The sequence below is a fragment of the Protopterus annectens genome, chromosome 7.part0 (genome assembly GCF_019279795.1).
Source record: "Protopterus annectens isolate FY-2018-M chromosome 7.part0, PAN1.0, whole genome shotgun sequence".
NCBI classification, from domain to species: domain Eukaryota; kingdom Metazoa; phylum Chordata; order Ceratodontiformes; family Protopteridae; genus Protopterus; species Protopterus annectens.
Genome location: NC_056739.1, coordinates 807,624,463 through 807,644,941, shown reverse-complemented (window position 1 = coordinate 807,644,941; position 20,479 = coordinate 807,624,463). Strand labels below are relative to the sequence as shown.

Here is a 20,479-nt window from a genome sequence, read left to right as displayed (position 1 = left end):
ACACACACACCCAGATATATGCACACACACACACCCAGATATATGCACACACACACACCCAGATATATGCACACACACACCCAGATATATGCACACACACACCCACCTACACCCACACCCACACACTGGTCTAGGACTCTTGCATGCACGTACTTCTTACCAAATCGTGAAGGGCGGACATACATTTATGAAAATGCTTTTCACCGAAGCAGCACACATACATACATACACACACACACACAGAGACAGACAGAGGCACACAAACACATATTGGCAACTATAGGCACACACAGACACACATACACACAAACACATATAGACACACACACACAGACATGTACACACACACATACATATGCACACACACACATATACACATATAGACACACACACACATACATATGCACACACACACACACACAGATACGCACAGACACACACATAGACATGCACGCACACAGGCACAGACACACACATGCACGCACACAGACACATACATGCACGTGCACAGACACAGACATGCACAGGCACATACATGCACAGGCACATACATGCATGTGCACAGGCACAGACACATACATGCTTGTGCACAGGCACAGACACACGCACACAGAGGCACACGCACAGCCACATGCACACACACGCATGCACTGACACATACAGATGTGCACACAGACGTGCACACAGAAATGCACACACGCACACAGGCACAGACGTGCGCACACAGACAGATACACACAGGCACAGACGCGCACACACAGGCGTGCACTCACAGGCACAGACGCACACACAGGCACAGACGCGCGTGCGCACACACGCAGACACGGTATGATAAGCGTTTGTGCTTTACACAGCCAAAGATTGAGGCCTGGGAATCAAAATGGTGAAAAGAACTGAATGATCTACTCAGAGCAAATGAAAGCAAATGTTTATTTGTTACAGATGTGAAGCCTTAAGAATTGCATGCAGTGTACTCTGTCAGCTGCCTTCTCTCAAAAGCCACAGTATGAAATTGGAAAGTGATGATCGTTGTGATGGACATATTTACAATCTAAGCTTTCCTCCAAAAGGAAAACTTAAGCCTAAACTTCTAACTGCTTCAGTGATTAGCAAAGTACTTTAAATGAAATTCATAAATAAAACCTTCAGTTTGTAATATATTTATGAAATTACTTAAATGCACTTTACTCCCACACCAAAGCCCTATTTTTTCCGGGAGCTGTAATCCAAATGCTATATAGGCCCTCCCGCTCCCAAGAAGTGTGGAACACAAGGTCAGTTTAACCACTTCTGCATTCATCTTCCCAATCCTCTGAAAGTTGAAATCTTGAATCTAGACTTTACAAGCAAACAGATATATCACACTTTAGAATTTTTGTCCTGTTTTCGAAGTTGTCAAAAATAACTGCTTATGTAAATATTTGCAGAGAATATATTCATACTGCTTATGGTTAGTTTTATTTATTCGAGATCTCCAAAAAGGGTTAAGGTTTTAATCAATTCACTGACCCAATTACCAAACAGAATAAAAAAAGTGACAGTGCTATAAAACCGTCTTATCTAAATTTTATATATAAATGTTACATTTTCAATTACTGAGGTTTTATCAAACTTTATAATCTACAATACATTAAAATGTTACAAAATATCTTTAGTATCTGTAAGCTTAACATTTACTATATTGTGGTAACTTTTACTTGGAAATATTTGAATGAGGTGTTTTACTACTCCCCCCCCCCCCCCAACCATAAAATTGCCAAGATGTTCAAAACTAATGACAATTCTTGCTGGAGATGTAAGAAAATTGTTAAGGCTGCCTGGTATACTGAAAAAAAAAATTAATGTTGTAAAGATATTCAATCATTTTAGGGTACTGTGGTGATGGGTACATAGTGACGGACACTCTGATATTGACAAATGCTCCAATACCAGACTGTATAAATTACTTCGCTATATTCTGTAATTTGAACACTATTAGCTCTAGCAAGGAAAGTAGTTACTACAAATTGGAAAGTGTACCATCACTTAGCTTCACTGAGTTTGATACTGTTGTATGCAGAAAATAAATGAATGTTATAACTGAGACCAAATTGGTATACGTATCTTATTTTAGATTTTAGATCAAGTGAAATCATTACTACTAGACAAGTAATGAATTGTCAGCAACAGCTTTAACTGTATTTCTCATGTTATTTACATGTTTCAATACTGTTGTAAATAACTGTATGTTGTTCTTACCTTTACTGATTTGTTGAATATAAAAAAAAAATTAAAAGTGCATTGTATAAAATACAAGTGACTTGTAAAATGGGACCAATGAGTTTCAGTGATGCTCCCATGTATCTCAGTCTGCTGTACAATTAAATGTTAGCACCAGCTACTTCAGTCCAACAACAATAGCACCAAATTCCTTCTTTCTGCGGCATACTTGCCTACATTCATATCTACTAACCTGTCGGTGGCTAGCTTTTCTTATTCCACTGTCATGTTCACTTCTTTTCAAGATTCCACATGACATTCCACACTTTTCGGGAGTTACTGAGATGTCGAGTTCTGAGTGACATGCCAGCTGCTCTACACTCTGTTGTAGTGGTAGAGGTGCAAAACATGTTGGAAGGCTATCAGAATCTATGGATTTCAGACTGTTCAGATGTGTTGTTGGAAAATCCATGGAGGCAAACTTCATTGTATTATTGAGTCAAACTAGAAGAGAGAAAACAAGTACATCTCCTTATTAAAGTAGGCAAGGTTGGCACATTTCTAAGCATATACTGGCACAGCAGCTTTTACAACTATGCAGAACATTTTAAAGGCTAACAGAAGAGATAGGTAAACATGCCAATGGCTGCTCCCCTTCAAAGGGCATGGAAGGAAATTCATTATATTGTACTGTAATCCCTGCATCAATAGAGGCAGATGTAGTACAGTCTAGTACAAGGAAGACAATGCCTCACAGCACACCTACTTCAAGCTGCCTACTGGCATGAGTAACTTAAGTGGGAGGCCAATCTTTTGGTGTAGCAGAGTGGCTGTCTTGCTTAATAAACATGGAGGATAGCAAATCAAACTGCCAATAGTTACAATTAAAAAAAAAAAAAACGTGGTCAGAAGTATGAATGTACTTGGGCACCATTTCAGCCACTACCTCTGCAACCTTAGTTGTAGGAAAAGTACACCCCCCCCCCAAAAAAAAAGTGTTGTTATTAAAATGGCTGCACCTTTTGCACATTCCTTGGACAAAGAGGAAGGCATCATTTGAAGGGTGGTGCAACACCTCTTCAAGGTATATCTTTCAGAAGATGTATTAAACTTAGGATCATTTAGCTAAGTTAGTTGGCACACATATATTTTAAAGATTATACTTGTTCAACAAAAGATTGGAGAGAAAACAACCAACAAGCATAACACTTACATATTACCCTACAATGGAACACACAAAAATCATAGGAAAAAAAGTGTACTAAATACTATCCCTATTTCCCATACAGTCTTATCCAATACCTACCTGTTCTTCATTTAACTATAAAAATATGTCACTACAAATTCATAAACCTTTCACTGCTGGTCTCACCGATATTTATTTTTCCACATTTATTATCATGTTTTTCAAGCTCACTGCTTCATATTGGTACAATTACCTTTCCACACTTTTTATTAAATTAGTATTGCACAGTATAATGTGACACATTAGACAGACACTGTCCATTCCATAGTACAACACTACTCAACCAACATCTTAGCCCATGAAATATGGGCAGAGCCAAATAAAATGGGAGATAAAGGCCCAAACAGACATAGATTCTAAATATTGCTCTTTTAAACTTAGAAAGTTGCTATTACAGGTTTTCCATCAGCATGCATTTTTCTGAAAGATATGAAGTCTGAAGCTCAAATATCTCATTTAGTGACTTCCCCAATGATTTGACAAAAAACTAAAATTACAAGGAACAGACCAAAAATGCAAGGCAATATTCTGTGAAAATCTGGACAACTGAAGGGTACTACATACTTAAGGAGAGCTTAAAGTTAAAGAGAAACATGAAAAGTATTTTCTAGAGATTAGCAGCTTTCCTTACCAAATATTTAGAACCATTATTACCAGTGGTCAGGGCCAGGATTCAATACACAACTCAGTTTTTACAGACTGGTAGGGATACTCAGTTGGATCCTAGTTGGCTAATGTGTACATTGGATGTGACCGCCCTTCTTACCAACATCCCTCATTGGGCTGGGCTGGCTAGTGGCTAATCAGTTTTGTCTGGATAATGCCAATATGTACTCACCAGGCTTCAATACTGTGCTTGTCTGTTTAACCGAACATGTGTTAACTAAAAACACGTTCTACTTCCATGGTAGATGCTATTGGCAGGTGAAGGGTACTGGTATGGGGGCTTCTTTTGCCCCCTATTTATGCTGACCTTTTTATAGGTTTTATAGAGGAACTTATTTATGATGCCAGCCATAATTTATATCTTGATGAAACTGACATCTGGTGGCATTATTTGGAGGATTGCTGGATGGTGTGGAGGGGTGATGACACATATGTGCATGAATTTGTACAGTATCTCAACGAGAATAATTGGAGAATCCAGTTCATGTTGAATTTTCACATTGATCGTATTACGTTTTTGGATGTTACTTTTATCAGAGAGGCAGATCATACTTCAAGGACTGAGATAGTCTGGAAACATGCACAATTATAATACACCTTACTTCATGCCAGTAATAATCACCCATGACGCATCATCCCTAAGTCCCAATTCTTTAGGATTAGGCACATTTGTTCCTCGGACAACTCATATTATCATCAACAAGATCTGACAGACAGATTCCTTGATACAGGGTATGATATTGATAACATTAATATGGCCAGCAATTTTGCTTCTCAACAACCCAGATCCTCTTTGTTGCAATATCAGCATAAATCTAAGGATGGCAATCAGATCGAGCCGGTTCGTTTTGTAACTACTTTTGGACGAAATATTAATACTTTAAGGGAGATCATCATTGGGACATACTTTTGTCCAATGACAAACTTTCTGCGTTTCTATCTCCAAAATGCCTCTTTTCCTATCAACGGGGTCCCACTTTAGGTACTTATTTTGATCATTACAAACATAGGATGGCCTCCAATATACAGCAGGTTTCATTATTTGGAAACAAATTGGTGGGTTGCATACCTTGTGACCATTGTTCAGCATGTAGTCATGTTCTTAGGAGTAGACAATTTACTAGTGGTAATACATCTAAAGTTTATGATATTCGATGCTCTGGTAATTGTAGCGCTGACTGGGTCATATATTTAGCTACTTGTTCTTGCTCCACTTTTTATGTGGGGCAGAGTTCTAGGTCACTGAGAGTTCGTATTTGTGAGCATCTCAGTGACATCAGGAATAAAAGAATGTTTAAGTTCACTATATAAACATACTATGACCCACATCACTGCTCAATTTAAAAATTTAAATTGATCATTATTGATAGGGTTACAGGCAATAGGATGTTTAAGACAGGCTGGCATACTCCTTTGAATAATAAAGAATCTAGTTGGATTATTAGGTTGGGGGGTTTGTTTAAACCCAGTTTAAATGAGCAAAGTTGATTATTCAATGAGATGCTCGTTTCTTGATGATGTAACTATTTAATAATATGGAGGATTTTTCACTTTTGTTATTGCACTGAGGAAGGCTTATTACTCCTACTGCATTTATACACCAATTGCTGGAGCTGCCACAATAAATAGTTTATTATTTCACCTTTTGGTGCTGGATGTTTTTGTATTTGACTATTTTAAACATCCAAACAAATGGTCATCTGGACCAAAAAGTATTTTTGGACAGCACAGCCAGGATATGTTCCTTTAATATCTTAAGGGGTGTGACAGAATCTGGGATTTGAAGAAGAGTTTTAATGACAGTTAGCTATGTCTTTCAAGTAAGAGCAGATGGTGCCATTTTTGGATCTATTCAGCACAACATCTGATGTTATTTCTTAAAGATCCTGATGCAAATAAAGATGGATATATATATATATATATATATATATATATATATATATATATATATATATATATATATATATATATATATATATATAGTTACTTAGTTTCTAATGCTAATTTAGCTCATATTTGGCTTTAGACTTCCTGATAGTTTCTGACATGAAACAATATGGGTTTTTATAGGACTGTAGAATTAAGTGTCTCTTGTTATAGAGCTTTTTTTATACTGATGGACTCTGTTCTAGTAATTACATCAGACTCCAAACTGTTAGGTGGGATTATAACTCTGTTGCAAAAAGTAGCAGTTGAGGTGGCACCAAGACTGATATTACAATTGCATTTTGAGAGCTTATCACAGAATTTGAGTAGATTTGTAGATTCTGAATACTTAAATTCAAAAGCACTGATTTCAGGGCTCTGTGAGACTTTAAATCAAAGTGAGAAATTTGTGGGTTTTAGCCAGGAATGGATACATTAAATGATTGGTCCAAAGCAGTAATTATATTTGCACAGTGTGAGGGATTGCAAAGTCTTTGTAATCATCATGGATCCTGGCAGCAACAACCAACTGTAATACTCATTCAGACTTGCAAGTATGGACTCGGTCTGCCTGACTATGCAGTCATCTACTACTAGGGCATTTTTTTTTTTATTTGTAGTAGTAGTAGGTGGTCTACTGCTACAGTCTGGTGACCCCCTATTATGTAGAATAAAGTAGCATTTGTTGATTTCTGCTGAGGCTTTGTCTTTCTAGATCTAGGAAGTTTGAAGACAAGACATTTTGACTGTCTCAGCATATGTTAGCTTGACATGGTAATGTCAAGGTGTGGGTAAGTAGTGTATAGTACTCACTGCCTATCTTGTTTGGAGAGAAAAGTAGCCTCCAAGTTGTACAAGTACAGGATTCCACCAGAGTCCAAGTGTGTCAACTAACAGTTCATGGTCTGTGAGCATTTGGCAATTCCTATAGTCAAAAAATACCAGTGTTATGATGTCAGCAAGTGAAAGAACACACGCAGATTTGATCACTGTGTTGGCCAGGTGGATCAGACCCTACAGACTAAATGCACCCAAGAATACAGTTAATAGTTTGATGTATCGGCAATAGGCAAGGTAGTCAAAAAGGGAGCAGCAATGTCTCAGAAGTTTAAATACACCTAGCTACTAACTGCATTTTGTACAATTGTGAAAACTAAAGGTAGTTACAATGGGAGTGTCAGTTTGCAACACCAATAAGTAAGAGGCATAGCAGGTAAGCCTCAAACTATAATCATGAAAGGTCAACCATTGCGACACTGTACTACAGTAATGCTAGGGAGGACACTATGGTTGTGATAACTATGGTATCAATACAGAGCAATTCACAGTAAGCTTTTTTTTTTTTATTATTTTATATATATATATATATATATATATATATATATATATACAGCAGCTAAGGACAAACTAGCACAAACAAGGGGAGAGCTGTGGCAACCAGCCTATTAGTAACACGCCAGAAAATTGTTGCTATTGAATGGTTGTGCAGACAAACTGCTAAGAATTTCATGGATAGCGAGATGATCAAATCAGCTATTTTTAAAATAAATGGAGTACTGTTCACTGGAAGGTCTGATAGTACATTAGCTACACAACATGAAGGCAGGACTTGGTGGAAAAGGTACTGATGATGGTAAAGAATGAAGGCAAAGAATGCAGTGCCAATGGCAAATGCATAGGATGGATACATAGTATTATTGATGTAATGAACACAAATTCATAAGAACATAAAGAAGCAATGGTGGACAGACAGGTCCAAGTTCCGATAGTATACAGTGTTTTAAATAAAATTACAAGCGCAAAGCGCCAATATACTCAAAGTATGTACCCTCTTAACTCATTTGCCCAATAACAGCACCTATCTGGTAAAAGTCAGATTTCAGAGAGGTACCAAGGATGCATTATAAACATCCAAAAATCTTAAGTACAGCTAAGATTATCATGATTTTAGAAGGAGTATGTCTCCTTACCAAATTTGTGCAACAAATCAGCTGATCTACATATTAGTGCTCAAGAGTCAGAAGTTGTGAAGCTTAATTCCTGGAATATTCCAGCTCCAAAGCCCAGACTACAACCCATATGATCACAGTTTGAATACTGGTTTAGGTGCCTGCTGACGCTGGCATGGGGGAGGACAGAAGCAATGTGGCTTTGCAGACACCTTTCTTTGGCAAAGGAGAGCAGGGGCACATCTTCCCATAGAAAAATCTCCAGTGTGGAGACTGAATACCCAACAGAAGTGCTTGGCTTCAAGGGGGGGGGGGTAGAACTGTATTCAGGTGTTGCGTCACTCTCAGAAATAGCAGAGATTGCATCACTGGCTCCCACTGCACACCACAGTGTGTGCAACAGAGCATAGAGCTGAATGTAAGTATGCAAGAGAGCATGTGACTGATGGTCAGCAGAGGAAAAAACATCTAAAATCAAAGTAAATCGATCCATCCTAGGATATTGTGAATAGAGAATGAATCCTCGCCACAAATTCTGGGACTTCTGGCATTTATAATATGTATCCTCTTTGGAGAAGAAATGTATTAAATATTTCCATATAATGTTTATGGCATCATTAAAATGAATCCCTTGAGGGAGGACAACCTGACTAAGAGCAGTTCCTATTTCAAAATAAAGTAAGAAGAAGAACACAGAGCTAATATGGAACACTTATATGGTGTAAAGGACAAAGTCATGGCTAGGACCCCACCCGATGACCACAGTATCTAACAGCAGATGGGGAGTTGGTAGAGCCAAATGATGCTGGCTTGCTAATCCTGGGGGAGGTGGTTTATGGTCGTCTAATCACTATTCAAGCAGAAACCTGCACTGCACCAAACTGGACATGTGTTTGACAATCCTTAGCGATTGTAATCATTACAACATGGAAGGGGAACATATGTACACATGGGAAGGATTTAGAATGCCCTGCAATGACAAGAATACTCATATCAACCACTAGGGGCAAAGGTAGGGGCCTGCAAGAAACTCCCTCATTGCCAGGATGTTCATGAGGGTCCAGACCACCTCCAATAGCTGCATGGATCATGGCCCCTTTCAGTCAGTACTCACTTCAGTGCTGGGGTTACATAGTAGTGGAAATGAAGGGGTTCAAAATGGATGGGGAGAGGCTTTATGGTCAGTCATACCACTCAACTGTTCAGATTTCTGCAGAATGTTCATATTTCTGTCTCATAATTTTGGTGAGTTCCTCAAAGTTTGTGGTTTTCTGGCAAATCACTAATGATGGAAGTTACCAAATCAGGATATAAATTTGAGTTTGACTTCACATCATTCAGAAAATGCATGGCAACACAACTCCTATTATTGTAGTAATGTTCTAAGCTTGTAAGAGCAATATTTAAAATCTGTCCCTATTTTGGGGCCAATGCCCGCCCCTCTTTAATTTAGGTTTTGCCCAGATTTCTTATACTAAGTTGAAGGGTATGTGGTCAGCACATGTGAAGGTAAAGTGCATATAGAACAAAAAAAAAGGGAAACTATTCCACTTCAGAGGAAATTGGGGAAGAACTCTTCCGTCACTTACCTTTTCAAAGCTATGAAAAGTAACAATACAGATGTTAAGTGTATTAACCAATGTCAGTCACCAAAAGCTATTTACGTTAAGTCTCAAATTTTTCTATGGAGGAGATCAGGACATCTTCAATGCTAACACCTCAATCAAATGCAGACAAAAGTGTAGACTGAAAATACGGCCTTAGCTACTGGAAGAATTGCTGGCTCTATTGCAATGGACAAAAAAACTCAGGCATCTTAACGTCCATTGTAAATTGGAAACACTTCTTTTGATGCCAGTACCAAACAAAGGTGCCAGGTTGATTTTATGTGTGGTACACACCAATATCTGCAAATTTTATCCAGGCACTCAAACAGCTGGCTTCATTACACTATCAAGGTATGTCTGCAGAAAGTCTTACAACAGCAGACAGAAAAAAAACACAATTGAAAGGGCAAAATACTCAGCCAAATACTCAGATTGCTAACTAGCAAGTTCCCAGCAACTTTCTCTGCTTTCTGTTGCTCAAGTTGTTGTGCTAAGGGTTTCTGTCGTATGGAGAGCTCATCAAATCAGTTGCTTAACAGCAATTTTTTAAAACTCATTACCCAGGTACTCCCTTAGTTTCTCTTTGGCACTCTGTAGTTGCACCTCTTCTTATTCTGGAACATTCCCCTTATTCTGCAATATTTTAACCTTTGTCAACCTCTCTAAATGAAAATTCCTGTAGACTTCATCTCTTCTTTTCATATCTACCCTATTTTTTAAACTCCACTTTCATTTTATCCCATTCACTAGCTAGAATGTCTGAAGGAATTTCTATCTTCCCTAATACACTCTTGAATTTCCACTACCCATTCCTTAAATTCCTCTGTTTTTAATAGATAGGTAGAGAAACGCCAGTGTCTCATTTTCACTTCATTATTCTGCATTTTTATCTTCGTTGTTATTGGCACACAATCTGAAATAGTTATTGGATGTGTGTCGAAGCTTCCAAATAAATGCACATGCTCCTGTGAAATATAACTTCTGTCAAGTCTAATCCAGTTATTGTACTTTGGGGAATATGTAAATTCTCTCAGAGTTCCTACTACGGAATTCATGTCCCCTATACCAAATCTACCCTCATTACATTTTCCTTTCTAGGACTACCAGACTCATCATCACTATAGCAAGTCAAGCTCCAGCCCCACCTAAAAGTAATATTCCCTGCTGAAAGCAGATTTCTCCCAAAATGTTCTTAAGTTCCATGACAGTTTCAGATAGAATACAAAACACATGCCAGCTTAATAAGCCTTTCTTGAAAGTAGTCCCTTATTACCACAAATCTACTATCTTCTTCTTTTCCTGTTCTATCACTACTGAAGCTTTTCTAGCAGCAAGTACTCCCATTTTCCTTTGTCCCCAATACTCTGATGAATATCCATCCAAAAATCCTTTTATTAAATTCACATGCTCACTTAATTTCCAAATGTATCTCCTTGTAGCATTGCTATTTGTACCGTGGACTTCTCAATATAATTCAATACTCTCACCTTTTTGTCTATATCTGAGGCCATTCACATTCCAAAATAAAACGGCTTATGTAGCCATTATGATTCTCGCCTATTGTCTATCTTGGCTTTGTTAAATGTCTATTTCCAGCTTTTGTGTTACATGTACCCAGTAATGTTTGGCAGGTTGATCTTTTATAGTAGTTTGTCATCTCCATTTGAACATATGTTACATTTTACAAAACTATTTGCTTTAATGAAAACACCAAGTAAAACCCCCAGAACTTCGTCATAATCTATTGTGTACATCACATACTGGTCTTATTTCCGTCATGGAGCAAGACTCTTATGGGATAATGTGTATGTAGTTGGTCTTCAAAGCAAGGACATAGTCAGTTCATTATGAAACACTGTGCCTGGCCTGTAACACACATGCCCATATGGCTGACACCAGGTTGGTTACCTTACTACAACTCTAGGACGGACATCAAAAAAGGAAGGGCAGAGTCTTGTCGTTTTATGGGCTCATACTGGCTTGTAGTAACATCATTATCTGACAGTCTGTGGGTGATGGGCCCACAAAGAAAGAAAACTTCACTTGATACAAGTTATACATGCTACATTCAAGCTTTTTAAAGAAATCACAAAAAACACACATGTGAGTGTACCTACAGTATGTACATGTGTGCCCGCATGTATGTGTAGATAAATATAGATAATAAAGCCCCCCCAGCAGAAGTGTAAAACCTTTTAACTGCAAGCCCCACAGTGCTTAAATTTAAAAATGGACTGCAAAAAAAAAAAAAAGAAAAAAAAAAAAGAAAAAAAAAAAAAGAATGAATCGCCAGACTTACTGTAATGAACTAGTTTAAGGGATTTTTTTGGAGTGAAAAAAAAAACACGATGACAGCACATCTGTTCTGGATTTAGTATATACAAAATGGAGGGAGATCTATGAGGTACCAAAAGCTTGGACTGGAAGAAAACGATGTGTGTGTGTTATTCACATATCGCACATACACCCTTATATATGCATGAGAGAGACAGAGAAATATATTGTACACACATCTATATAACAAACATTACATATCAAAGAGATATATACAAATATAGATATACAGATACACAATCTACACACACACATTATATATATATATATATATATATATATATATATATATATATATATATATATATATATACATATATATATACAGTTCCCCCTCAGATGGTCGAACGGCTGAAATCTCGAAATGCATATGGCCAAAGCCATATGCTTGAATTTCAGAAGCTCGACCTTCTGAAAGGGAAGTAAAAAAAAAAAAAAAAAAACACACACACACAAAACAATGTTTCTGCAGGGGGGCAAACCCCCCTGCCGCCCCCACACCCCCCGCTACTTATTTATTCCATCTCCGAGATCGCACTACAGTGCAGAAAGGGAAATCCTCCATTCTGCGCTGTATGCCGATCCCCATTCAGAAGGTCGAGCTTCTGAAATTTCAAGCATATGGTCTCAACCATATGCACTTCGAGATTTCAGCCGTTCGACCTTCTGAAGGGGAACCATATTTATATATATATATATATATATATATATATATATATATATATATATATGTATGTAAGTAAATACACATGCACACATACACATATATGTGTATACTCTTGCTCTGAAGACATTTGCTACTCTGAAGATATTTACAGTTCGTTAAATTACAATGGGAAGAACCCATACATACACACATGCTCATTTTTGTGCGTCTCTTTAACAACCAGGAAAGTCTAACTGAATACACAATTTCAGATAACTCCCAACAAAAAAATACAAAAAGGCACAAGATAATAAAATATTGTAAGTAATAGAGTACCTGCAATTTCTCATACAGTTAAGTTTTGAATAGAAATGTATACAAGGGTGGAGACAGTACAACAAGTGATTTGCAAATCAATAGAAAAAATAAAGTTGTTGCACACTGTGTGCTTTGTGCCAATGCATTAGATAATGGTAGGTGAGCTCTGATGGTGGTATGTAGCCTGTTTCAACAATAAGAAGTAGACAGCTTCATTAATGGAAGAGTTGATGACGAAGTGGAGTTTAGACTGAATTTAGTAGCTACATTTATAGTCTCAAATATTGTTTGTAGTCTTTCTTTAGAAAATTGGAGCGATTTTCTTTACAAGGTAAATAAGACTGCTCCAAGACTTGGATGCTGTTACTGTTGAAGCAGAATCCCCATGGTGACAGCGGTTAAGGAGTTCTATTGTGCATTCTGCAAAAAAAGTAGCATCATTCCATCATTTCTGGTTGACAATGGACTCTAGTCCTATAAGCTAAGTGAGACAATGGTGTGCTGTATTGGGGGGGGGGTCTAAAAAGTGAACTTGGACATTACATAATATTCCTGCAGTGGCTTACTTATTTGAGATGTATTCAGAGCAGAAAGGATGCTCAGGCAATAAAAAAGACTGGTTGAAGGAAAAGTCTTTGCTGTTATTAGGTAAGAATTTTTGATTTGTGCAAAGGGCACAGCTGTTCATGTGGTTTGTCAAATCTCAGGTCACGATCTAAGAGGATTGGCACTAACTTTGGAAACTATCTTTAGGCCAAGATCATCAGAAAAATGAAAAGCATTACTGGAGGAAATATATTAAGGTAAAAGCCAGAGTCCTTAACCCAGGACTCTAACCTTAAGCTTGTGGAACCTTTCTGGAGATAAAAATGATTAGATAAAATTGCTGAAATCGTAATGAACATTATAGCAAGAAGTTTACAAAGTCAAAACATTAGGTTTATAGCCATGGGCAGGAGTGAAGTTACACTGAGTAGCAGATAGTAAATGCATTTTAAGGGCTTTAATAGCTGATCTGGAAAACATTTTACTAGTTTGGATGAGAGAGAGATAGAGAGACAGACAGAGAGAGAGGTGCAATTAGTCACTAGTTGCTGCAGTCAGTAAGGAAGCCACCTTTGTGGTGTAGGACTATGAATGTAAGCTTGCAAAGTTTTGGAATATAGCAACCATTACAAAGTTACTTACTACAACAGAGATGGCTTAGGAAACCACTTCAGCAACTATACTGTAAGTAGTGTGGTGGAGGAGGTCGAAGTACAGATGATTTTTTTTTTAAATACTAAAGATAACTGAAAGATATACTGATAGGATATCTCCTGTATCTGGCCTGCAGAAATTAAGGGGGTAAGGCAAGGTGATCCCCTTGAGTGTTGTGCAATATGGGGTCTATTGACTTTAAATACCAATGTCTAGCAAAAAGCAGAGCATTATGTACTACATACTCTTTCTAAAACATCACTCTGATTGAAGACCCACATGGAGGCTACAAATTCACAGTGTAGTTCACTGCCCATCTACTGAAACAACCAAATGCTACTGGACAGAAATGGGGAAATCTATTTGCAAAAGTAAAGGAATATAGTTTTCTCATCAGTTTCAGTGTCAGGAGTAAAGCAAAACTCTGCACTTAGAAAAATGCTTCAGCAGCAGCTACAACAAATGCCCTTACTGCAGGGCAGTTTAGCAGAAATGAAAACATTTGCATTACAAAATCTGATTTGTTCCTTGTTCTGAGCGAACAGCTGAAAGGATACAATGTGCCCAATTTCTGCATGTTGCTAGGGAAGAATTCTTGAAGTATTTTTCTCAAAGACAACAGAATATTGCAAGCTGGGGGGGGGGGGGGGTCTCGTTTCCAAAGGCATAAGCACGTACAGATACCACAGGTGCTAAGTTGCTTACGTTTGTGAGCTAAAGAATGGAGTCAAAGACTGAATGACGAGTTGTGTGATTCAGTAAAAATTTCAGCAGTATAGAAATGATGAAACAAGGGGAGGCTTTTAACAGAAGCAGGCTTGACCTTATCAAAATGTACAGATGGAGACAGAGTAAAATTACTAGTAAATAGTTAAAATTAACTGGGGAAATGGAAGTTTATAAGAAAAACAAATCAAATAAAAAGACAAAACAAAAAACAAAAGAATGCATTCTGCAAGTAAACACATCTCTAATAGACAGGATCCCTCTAAAGGTACGTACACCTATTTTTCACACACTACTCTCTTCCCCTCTAAACATTACTTCTTATCTGTCATTTTCTCGTCATTTCTCCTATGCACTAGCCCTCCCCTCCTTCACTTCCCCCTCCACCACTCTGCTCACATTAATATTCTGTGATATCTTTACCAAGAATAGCAAACTTCTGCAGTTAAAATTTCCTCTTAATCTAAGCCAGAATTAAGTACATAGGCAAGTACTAAGCTAGCTGCCCTTGTAGGCCCTTTTAATTCTAACCAATTTCCCTTTCAAAAAGTGAGAATCAAACCCTGTACTTTGAACTTATCCATGTTTATTTTTCTTACACTGTCATACTTCTACAAATATACTACCCATATACAAATGTAACGGTTGAATCTACAGTTTAATAGGTACTTTTCCATTAAACCCTACCACTTCACACTGCTGTGCTTTGACGGTATTTGATTGGCAGTTTGAATTGGCTTCTTTCATGTCTGTACTGTAAGCAAGTTGGATAATTATTAATACAATGAAAAAAAGTCTTACTTTCCAACACTTTGTTTACCTTTGTAAGACAAGGCTCACTAATCAGGAATTTAAAAGACAGTTATATTTCAATCACACATGCCCTTCAAGAAAACTAATCAGGAATTTAAAAGACAGTTATATTTCAATCACACGTGCCCTTCAAGAAAATAATTCCTCGTACAGTTGACATAGTGGCTTCCAGCGAATTTAAATGCGAAAGACCAACACAAGAGCTTCATTAATATGACTTGGTACATGTGCCTTGAAAGATAACAGTAAATACTTACCATAAAGTCCAAGTGCCGTTTTCACACCCTATACAAGTCAAGCCATTCATCCAGAGATAGCGGTTATCAGCCTTTAATTGCATCCATGTCCTCCTTCACTTGAAGTCAAATTTGAAGTAGTTTTGAACAGCTACAAATCTACTGCTCACTGTCTTCCCTAGAGGATTCTCTCTTCTCCTCTATTCCCCTGAACTCAGTACCTGTAAGTACACTAGCACTCCATGCACCAAAGTGTGTCCCCAAATGACAGGCATGTGTCAAGACAGATGGAAAAGGCAGCTCTGGAAAAATATTGAATTGTTCGATTTTGTTATTCAACTCAAGTGACTTGGGCAGATCTACCCAAGTGCTCTTCTTCAACTTGCACTTTTGGGGACTTAAATAAAAGAACCGAAAGTTGTCATCATATTAAAGGCCGCCACTTTGGATAAACTGCTGTAAGATGCAGGTCATATAACTTCCACAAAACCAATTGCCACTTACTAATGCTCCCATCGACAGAGGATAAGTGCAAATGGCACTTTTCCATCTGCAGTTCATTCCTTTAGAAAACCTGTGGCAATCCAAACTGCCACCGAAATACCGGCAAAACACAGCAGCGCGAAATGGTAGGGGTTTAACGGAAAAGTACCATTTAATATTGGTGCCACAATACATTTCTGTATAAACACTGCTGTTCATATTGCTGTAAACACTTAGCTTCTAATATTTTCTTTACTGTGGAGAATTTTAAAAATTAGTTAAAACTAAATTTGTGGTTGCTGTGGAGCCTTTCTCCCTAGAATTCCACTGAAAAGGAGCAAATAGTTCAGTTAAACTATCCTGGTGAACAATGGACATAATGGGAGAATGCAGTGGAACACTAATGGAGACAAGAAAGCAAGCCACACCATTGTACAGTTGAAATTCAAACTTTGTGGACTAGGCATGGCTAAAAGCATGACAGGAAGCACCGTCCTGCTTTCAGTCAATTTTGTAGAATCTGAGCAAGCGGATTCTTTTAGTAGAACAGGGTGGACTGGGATTAGCCGATTTGAAGGTGTATTTCAGAGCTGCACAGTTAAGGCTCCTATACACAACACAAGCAGAATTCAAAGTGGAAATGGGTGGGGAAACTCAAGAAACAAGGACAGACTGGGATTTTGGATGTAGACATTTAAGGAGAACAACAATCATACAGAATACTATATCTATAAAAGTAGCAGAAATTATCCTAAGAGCTAAGCCAACATGGGAATGAAGAAAGGCGATTCTGCTGATAGGGATGACTGCCACTACGGATGCACACAACAGTCAAGAGGGGGCTGGAATTTATTGGAGAAAACTGACAAAGGAACCAAGGTATTGGGAGCAAATAATTAGAGAGGGACAGATGACAGAATGGGAGGACACTAAGAATTTATTTGGACTGCAGGTTAGAGATTGCCTTCCCCATCAAGGACTGATATCCGAGTATAGGCAAACAGAAAGAAATAGGGAGGTCCTAAATGGACCTACCAGCACTGGTAGAGTTTTTAGTAGAATCCAGAAGAGAAGTTGTCATTAAAAAAGGGAATAATTTGTAGAGCATATAAAATATTGCATGACAACTATAAGTATCAGATGAGGTTAGAAAGGATTGGGAAGAGAGACTGGATAAACAATTCACAAAGAAACAATGGTAGGATATATGTATGTCTCCCAAATATGCAACAAAATCTAGACATTTTAGGATTTTTGCTTGGAAATGTTTGCATATATATATTTTTATATCCCAAGTAGACTCCAGAGACATTTTCTTCAAATAGACAACAAATCTTGAAGTTGTGACAAGGAAGAAAAAGAGGTAATTCTGAATATATTTTCTGGGAGTGTGGTGAGCTGGCGGACTTTAATGATTGCCTGCGGGATGCACTGTCGGAGATGCTGGGTGGGCAGACTGTTGTAATGAGGGAGATGATTTTGCTGAGCTATAATACAGAATCGGAATTGCCTAGACATGGTAAGGCCTTGCTATATCTAATAATGGTGGCTGCCAAAATAGCAATTACTAGAAAATGGGAATGAAAATCTAAACCAACTATACTAGAAGTAGTGAATACAGTGACAGAGATAAAACTGGATCCGATATCTTTAGAAAAGGTTAGGAGTAAACTACATAGGAAAAATGGGAATTGTGGGAACAAAACATATAGGGGATGAATGATGTTTCCATAGCTCATTTAGTCCTGCCTTCTTTTAATGTTTGACTGAAAATGATTGAGTAGATAAGTGATGTATAATGTTTGCAACTGGGAGTGTCAGTACAATTTGTGATGTAAAATGCTTGCAACTAGGATTGTGTCTGTGTGGATTGTTTTCATTTATATAAATATAGGACTCCCTATGTAGTAAGTGATGGTTTAATAAAGATGTTTCTTGTTTTAAAAAAAATAAATAAATATAGGACTCCCTATGTAGTAAGTGATGGTTTAATAAAGATGTTTCTTGTTTTAAAAAAAAAAAAAAAAGAGAGAGGGGCAGGAATTTAATAATTTATGTAATGTTGCTTAGGTTATAGGACATCTATCTCTCTCTCTCTCTCTCTCTATATATATATATATATATATATATATATATATATATATAGAGAGAGAGAGAGAGTGTGTGTGTGTGAGAGAGAGTGTGTGTGTGTGAGAGAGTGAGAGAAGTATAATGTTTTGTAAACGTGAACTTAATACGGTTTCATTGCTTTTATATAAATTTGCCTGCGTCACAAGTGATAATTCAATATAGGTGTTTAAAAAAAAAAAGGACACCTTGAAATACTGAGGTTAGGAATGTGCACAGTCTTCTTAGTGCCTTTGAACATTCATGCAACCAAAGCTGATGCTATGTGAATAAAAGAATAAGTACAAGATCTGGTTTCAAATCAAAGCACTTTAATAAGTTGATTCTAATATTTTAATTTATTTGGCTTGTTAGAATATAGCAATGACAAAATAAAATCACTATGCTTAAAAAAAAATAAAACACACACTCACTGGATGCAGCAACAGTCAAAAATGTTGAATCCCACATACATATATCAGCATATTTTACTAGCACAGCATCTGGAAAGTACTGCTACCTCTCAGGAACAGAACAGAGAAAGAAGTAAAGCAAATGGAAAGTTTAGGTGTCACCAAGAAGCAAGTGGCACAGTTGACAAGTACTACAGTAACTCTTCTAAAACAAGACATGTTCAAGGTTTTGCTAACTTGGAGGAGAGAAATAAAGTGATTAAAAAAAAAAGTATTATCCACCGCTTTCAATAAAGGAAGTGCAAGCAGTTTCAATGTCAAATGCCAAGTTCCTTTCAGTAATGTGAAAGGTCATTGTCTTTACACTACTAGATGCAAGCTGGGATTTCTGGCAAACAAAACTAAAACTAAAAAACTACTTCAAATCAGGCTCACATAATACTCAAGGAGGAAGATGCACTTCTATTTACTACTTAGCCATAGCTGTGGCAGAGGAAACTGAAGGACCTGTGAGGTGAACAATGACCAAAGAGTAATACAGCTGTTGAACACATGAAGAAAACAAAATTTCCACTTAAGACTGGTAATTATATACCAGCATCAGAATAAACAAAACCCAATGTAGATAAAGTCAAAGCCAGCCAACACTCGAGCTTTTGAAATTTTTTTTTCATTAATGATGCAGTAACTTGCAAAGCTGGTACCCAATAAAGAGCACCTAGGATAGACTAGTTTTAAGTTGCAGTATCATTACATTGGGACAAGCTAGTTTACCACATCTAGGTAGTCAACAACAGAGAGCCATTCAAACAGTAAAACCATCTGCAGTTGTAGTCATACAAGCACACACAAATTTATAGCATCAACTATGCCAGAGCAGACCCAGCTCAGATAAATGCTGTGATCTCTCTTTTAGCCAGTACCAGTCTGTGCAAAGTGAATGATGTTGCAGCATAGCTTGCACAGTCACAGCTCTTCACTCCAGGACAGTTATTAATGTGTAAATAGTTTGGTGGTGACACCCAATACATCAGTATAGACAGCTACCCACAACAGACCTGAAACAGATCAGGAAATCTACTAAGGCAATCACTGTTGATAGTAATTTACTGAAGAGTAAGCGAGTTACTTTCCAGGCTATATGCTCCGGTATATTTACACTTATTTGCTAAACCTGCGGCATGCCAGATGCAGTTAACATATCAATTTCTTCAGGAAAAACTCAAAAATGCAACTATTACACCACTTAACCTAACGCAACCTACTATCACCTACCTAACAGAGTTTGCCCAGGACCTAGCACAAAACTGCACTGCTACCACTTCCTACATACCATTAATCACAGCAAAAATAATAGCCTCTCTATTTCTGTTATGTAATAGCCTCTCTATTTCTGTTAAATTCTTGGACCTGTCTAAAGTCTTTAATACTGTATCTCACACTCTCCAAAGAATGGTTAAAACAGATCCCAGTGGAAACACCTCAGCTGGGTTCAAAAGCTGCTCTCTAATTGGCAGTCAGGTGGTCTCAGATGCACTGTCTTTATACCCAACAAAATGGCCCTTCCACAAGGGATCTATACCTCAGACCAACTCCTCTCAGTGTCTTTAT

The 20,479-nt window shown here is 37.6% G+C and overlaps 1 protein-coding gene across 1 annotated transcript in view; it reads right to left on the bottom strand.

The window, feature by feature from the left end:
- PPP1R35 (protein phosphatase 1 regulatory subunit 35) overlaps positions 1-20,479 on the bottom strand; it is a 400,482-nt gene that overhangs the window by 291,373 nt on the left and 88,630 nt on the right. The window contains exon 2 of the mRNA XM_044077343.1: positions 2,453-2,703. Coding sequence (XP_043933278.1) covers positions 2,453-2,686 — 234 coding nt within the window. The 5' untranslated portion in view covers positions 2,687-2,703. The remainder of the gene's footprint in view (positions 1-2,452; positions 2,704-20,479) is intronic.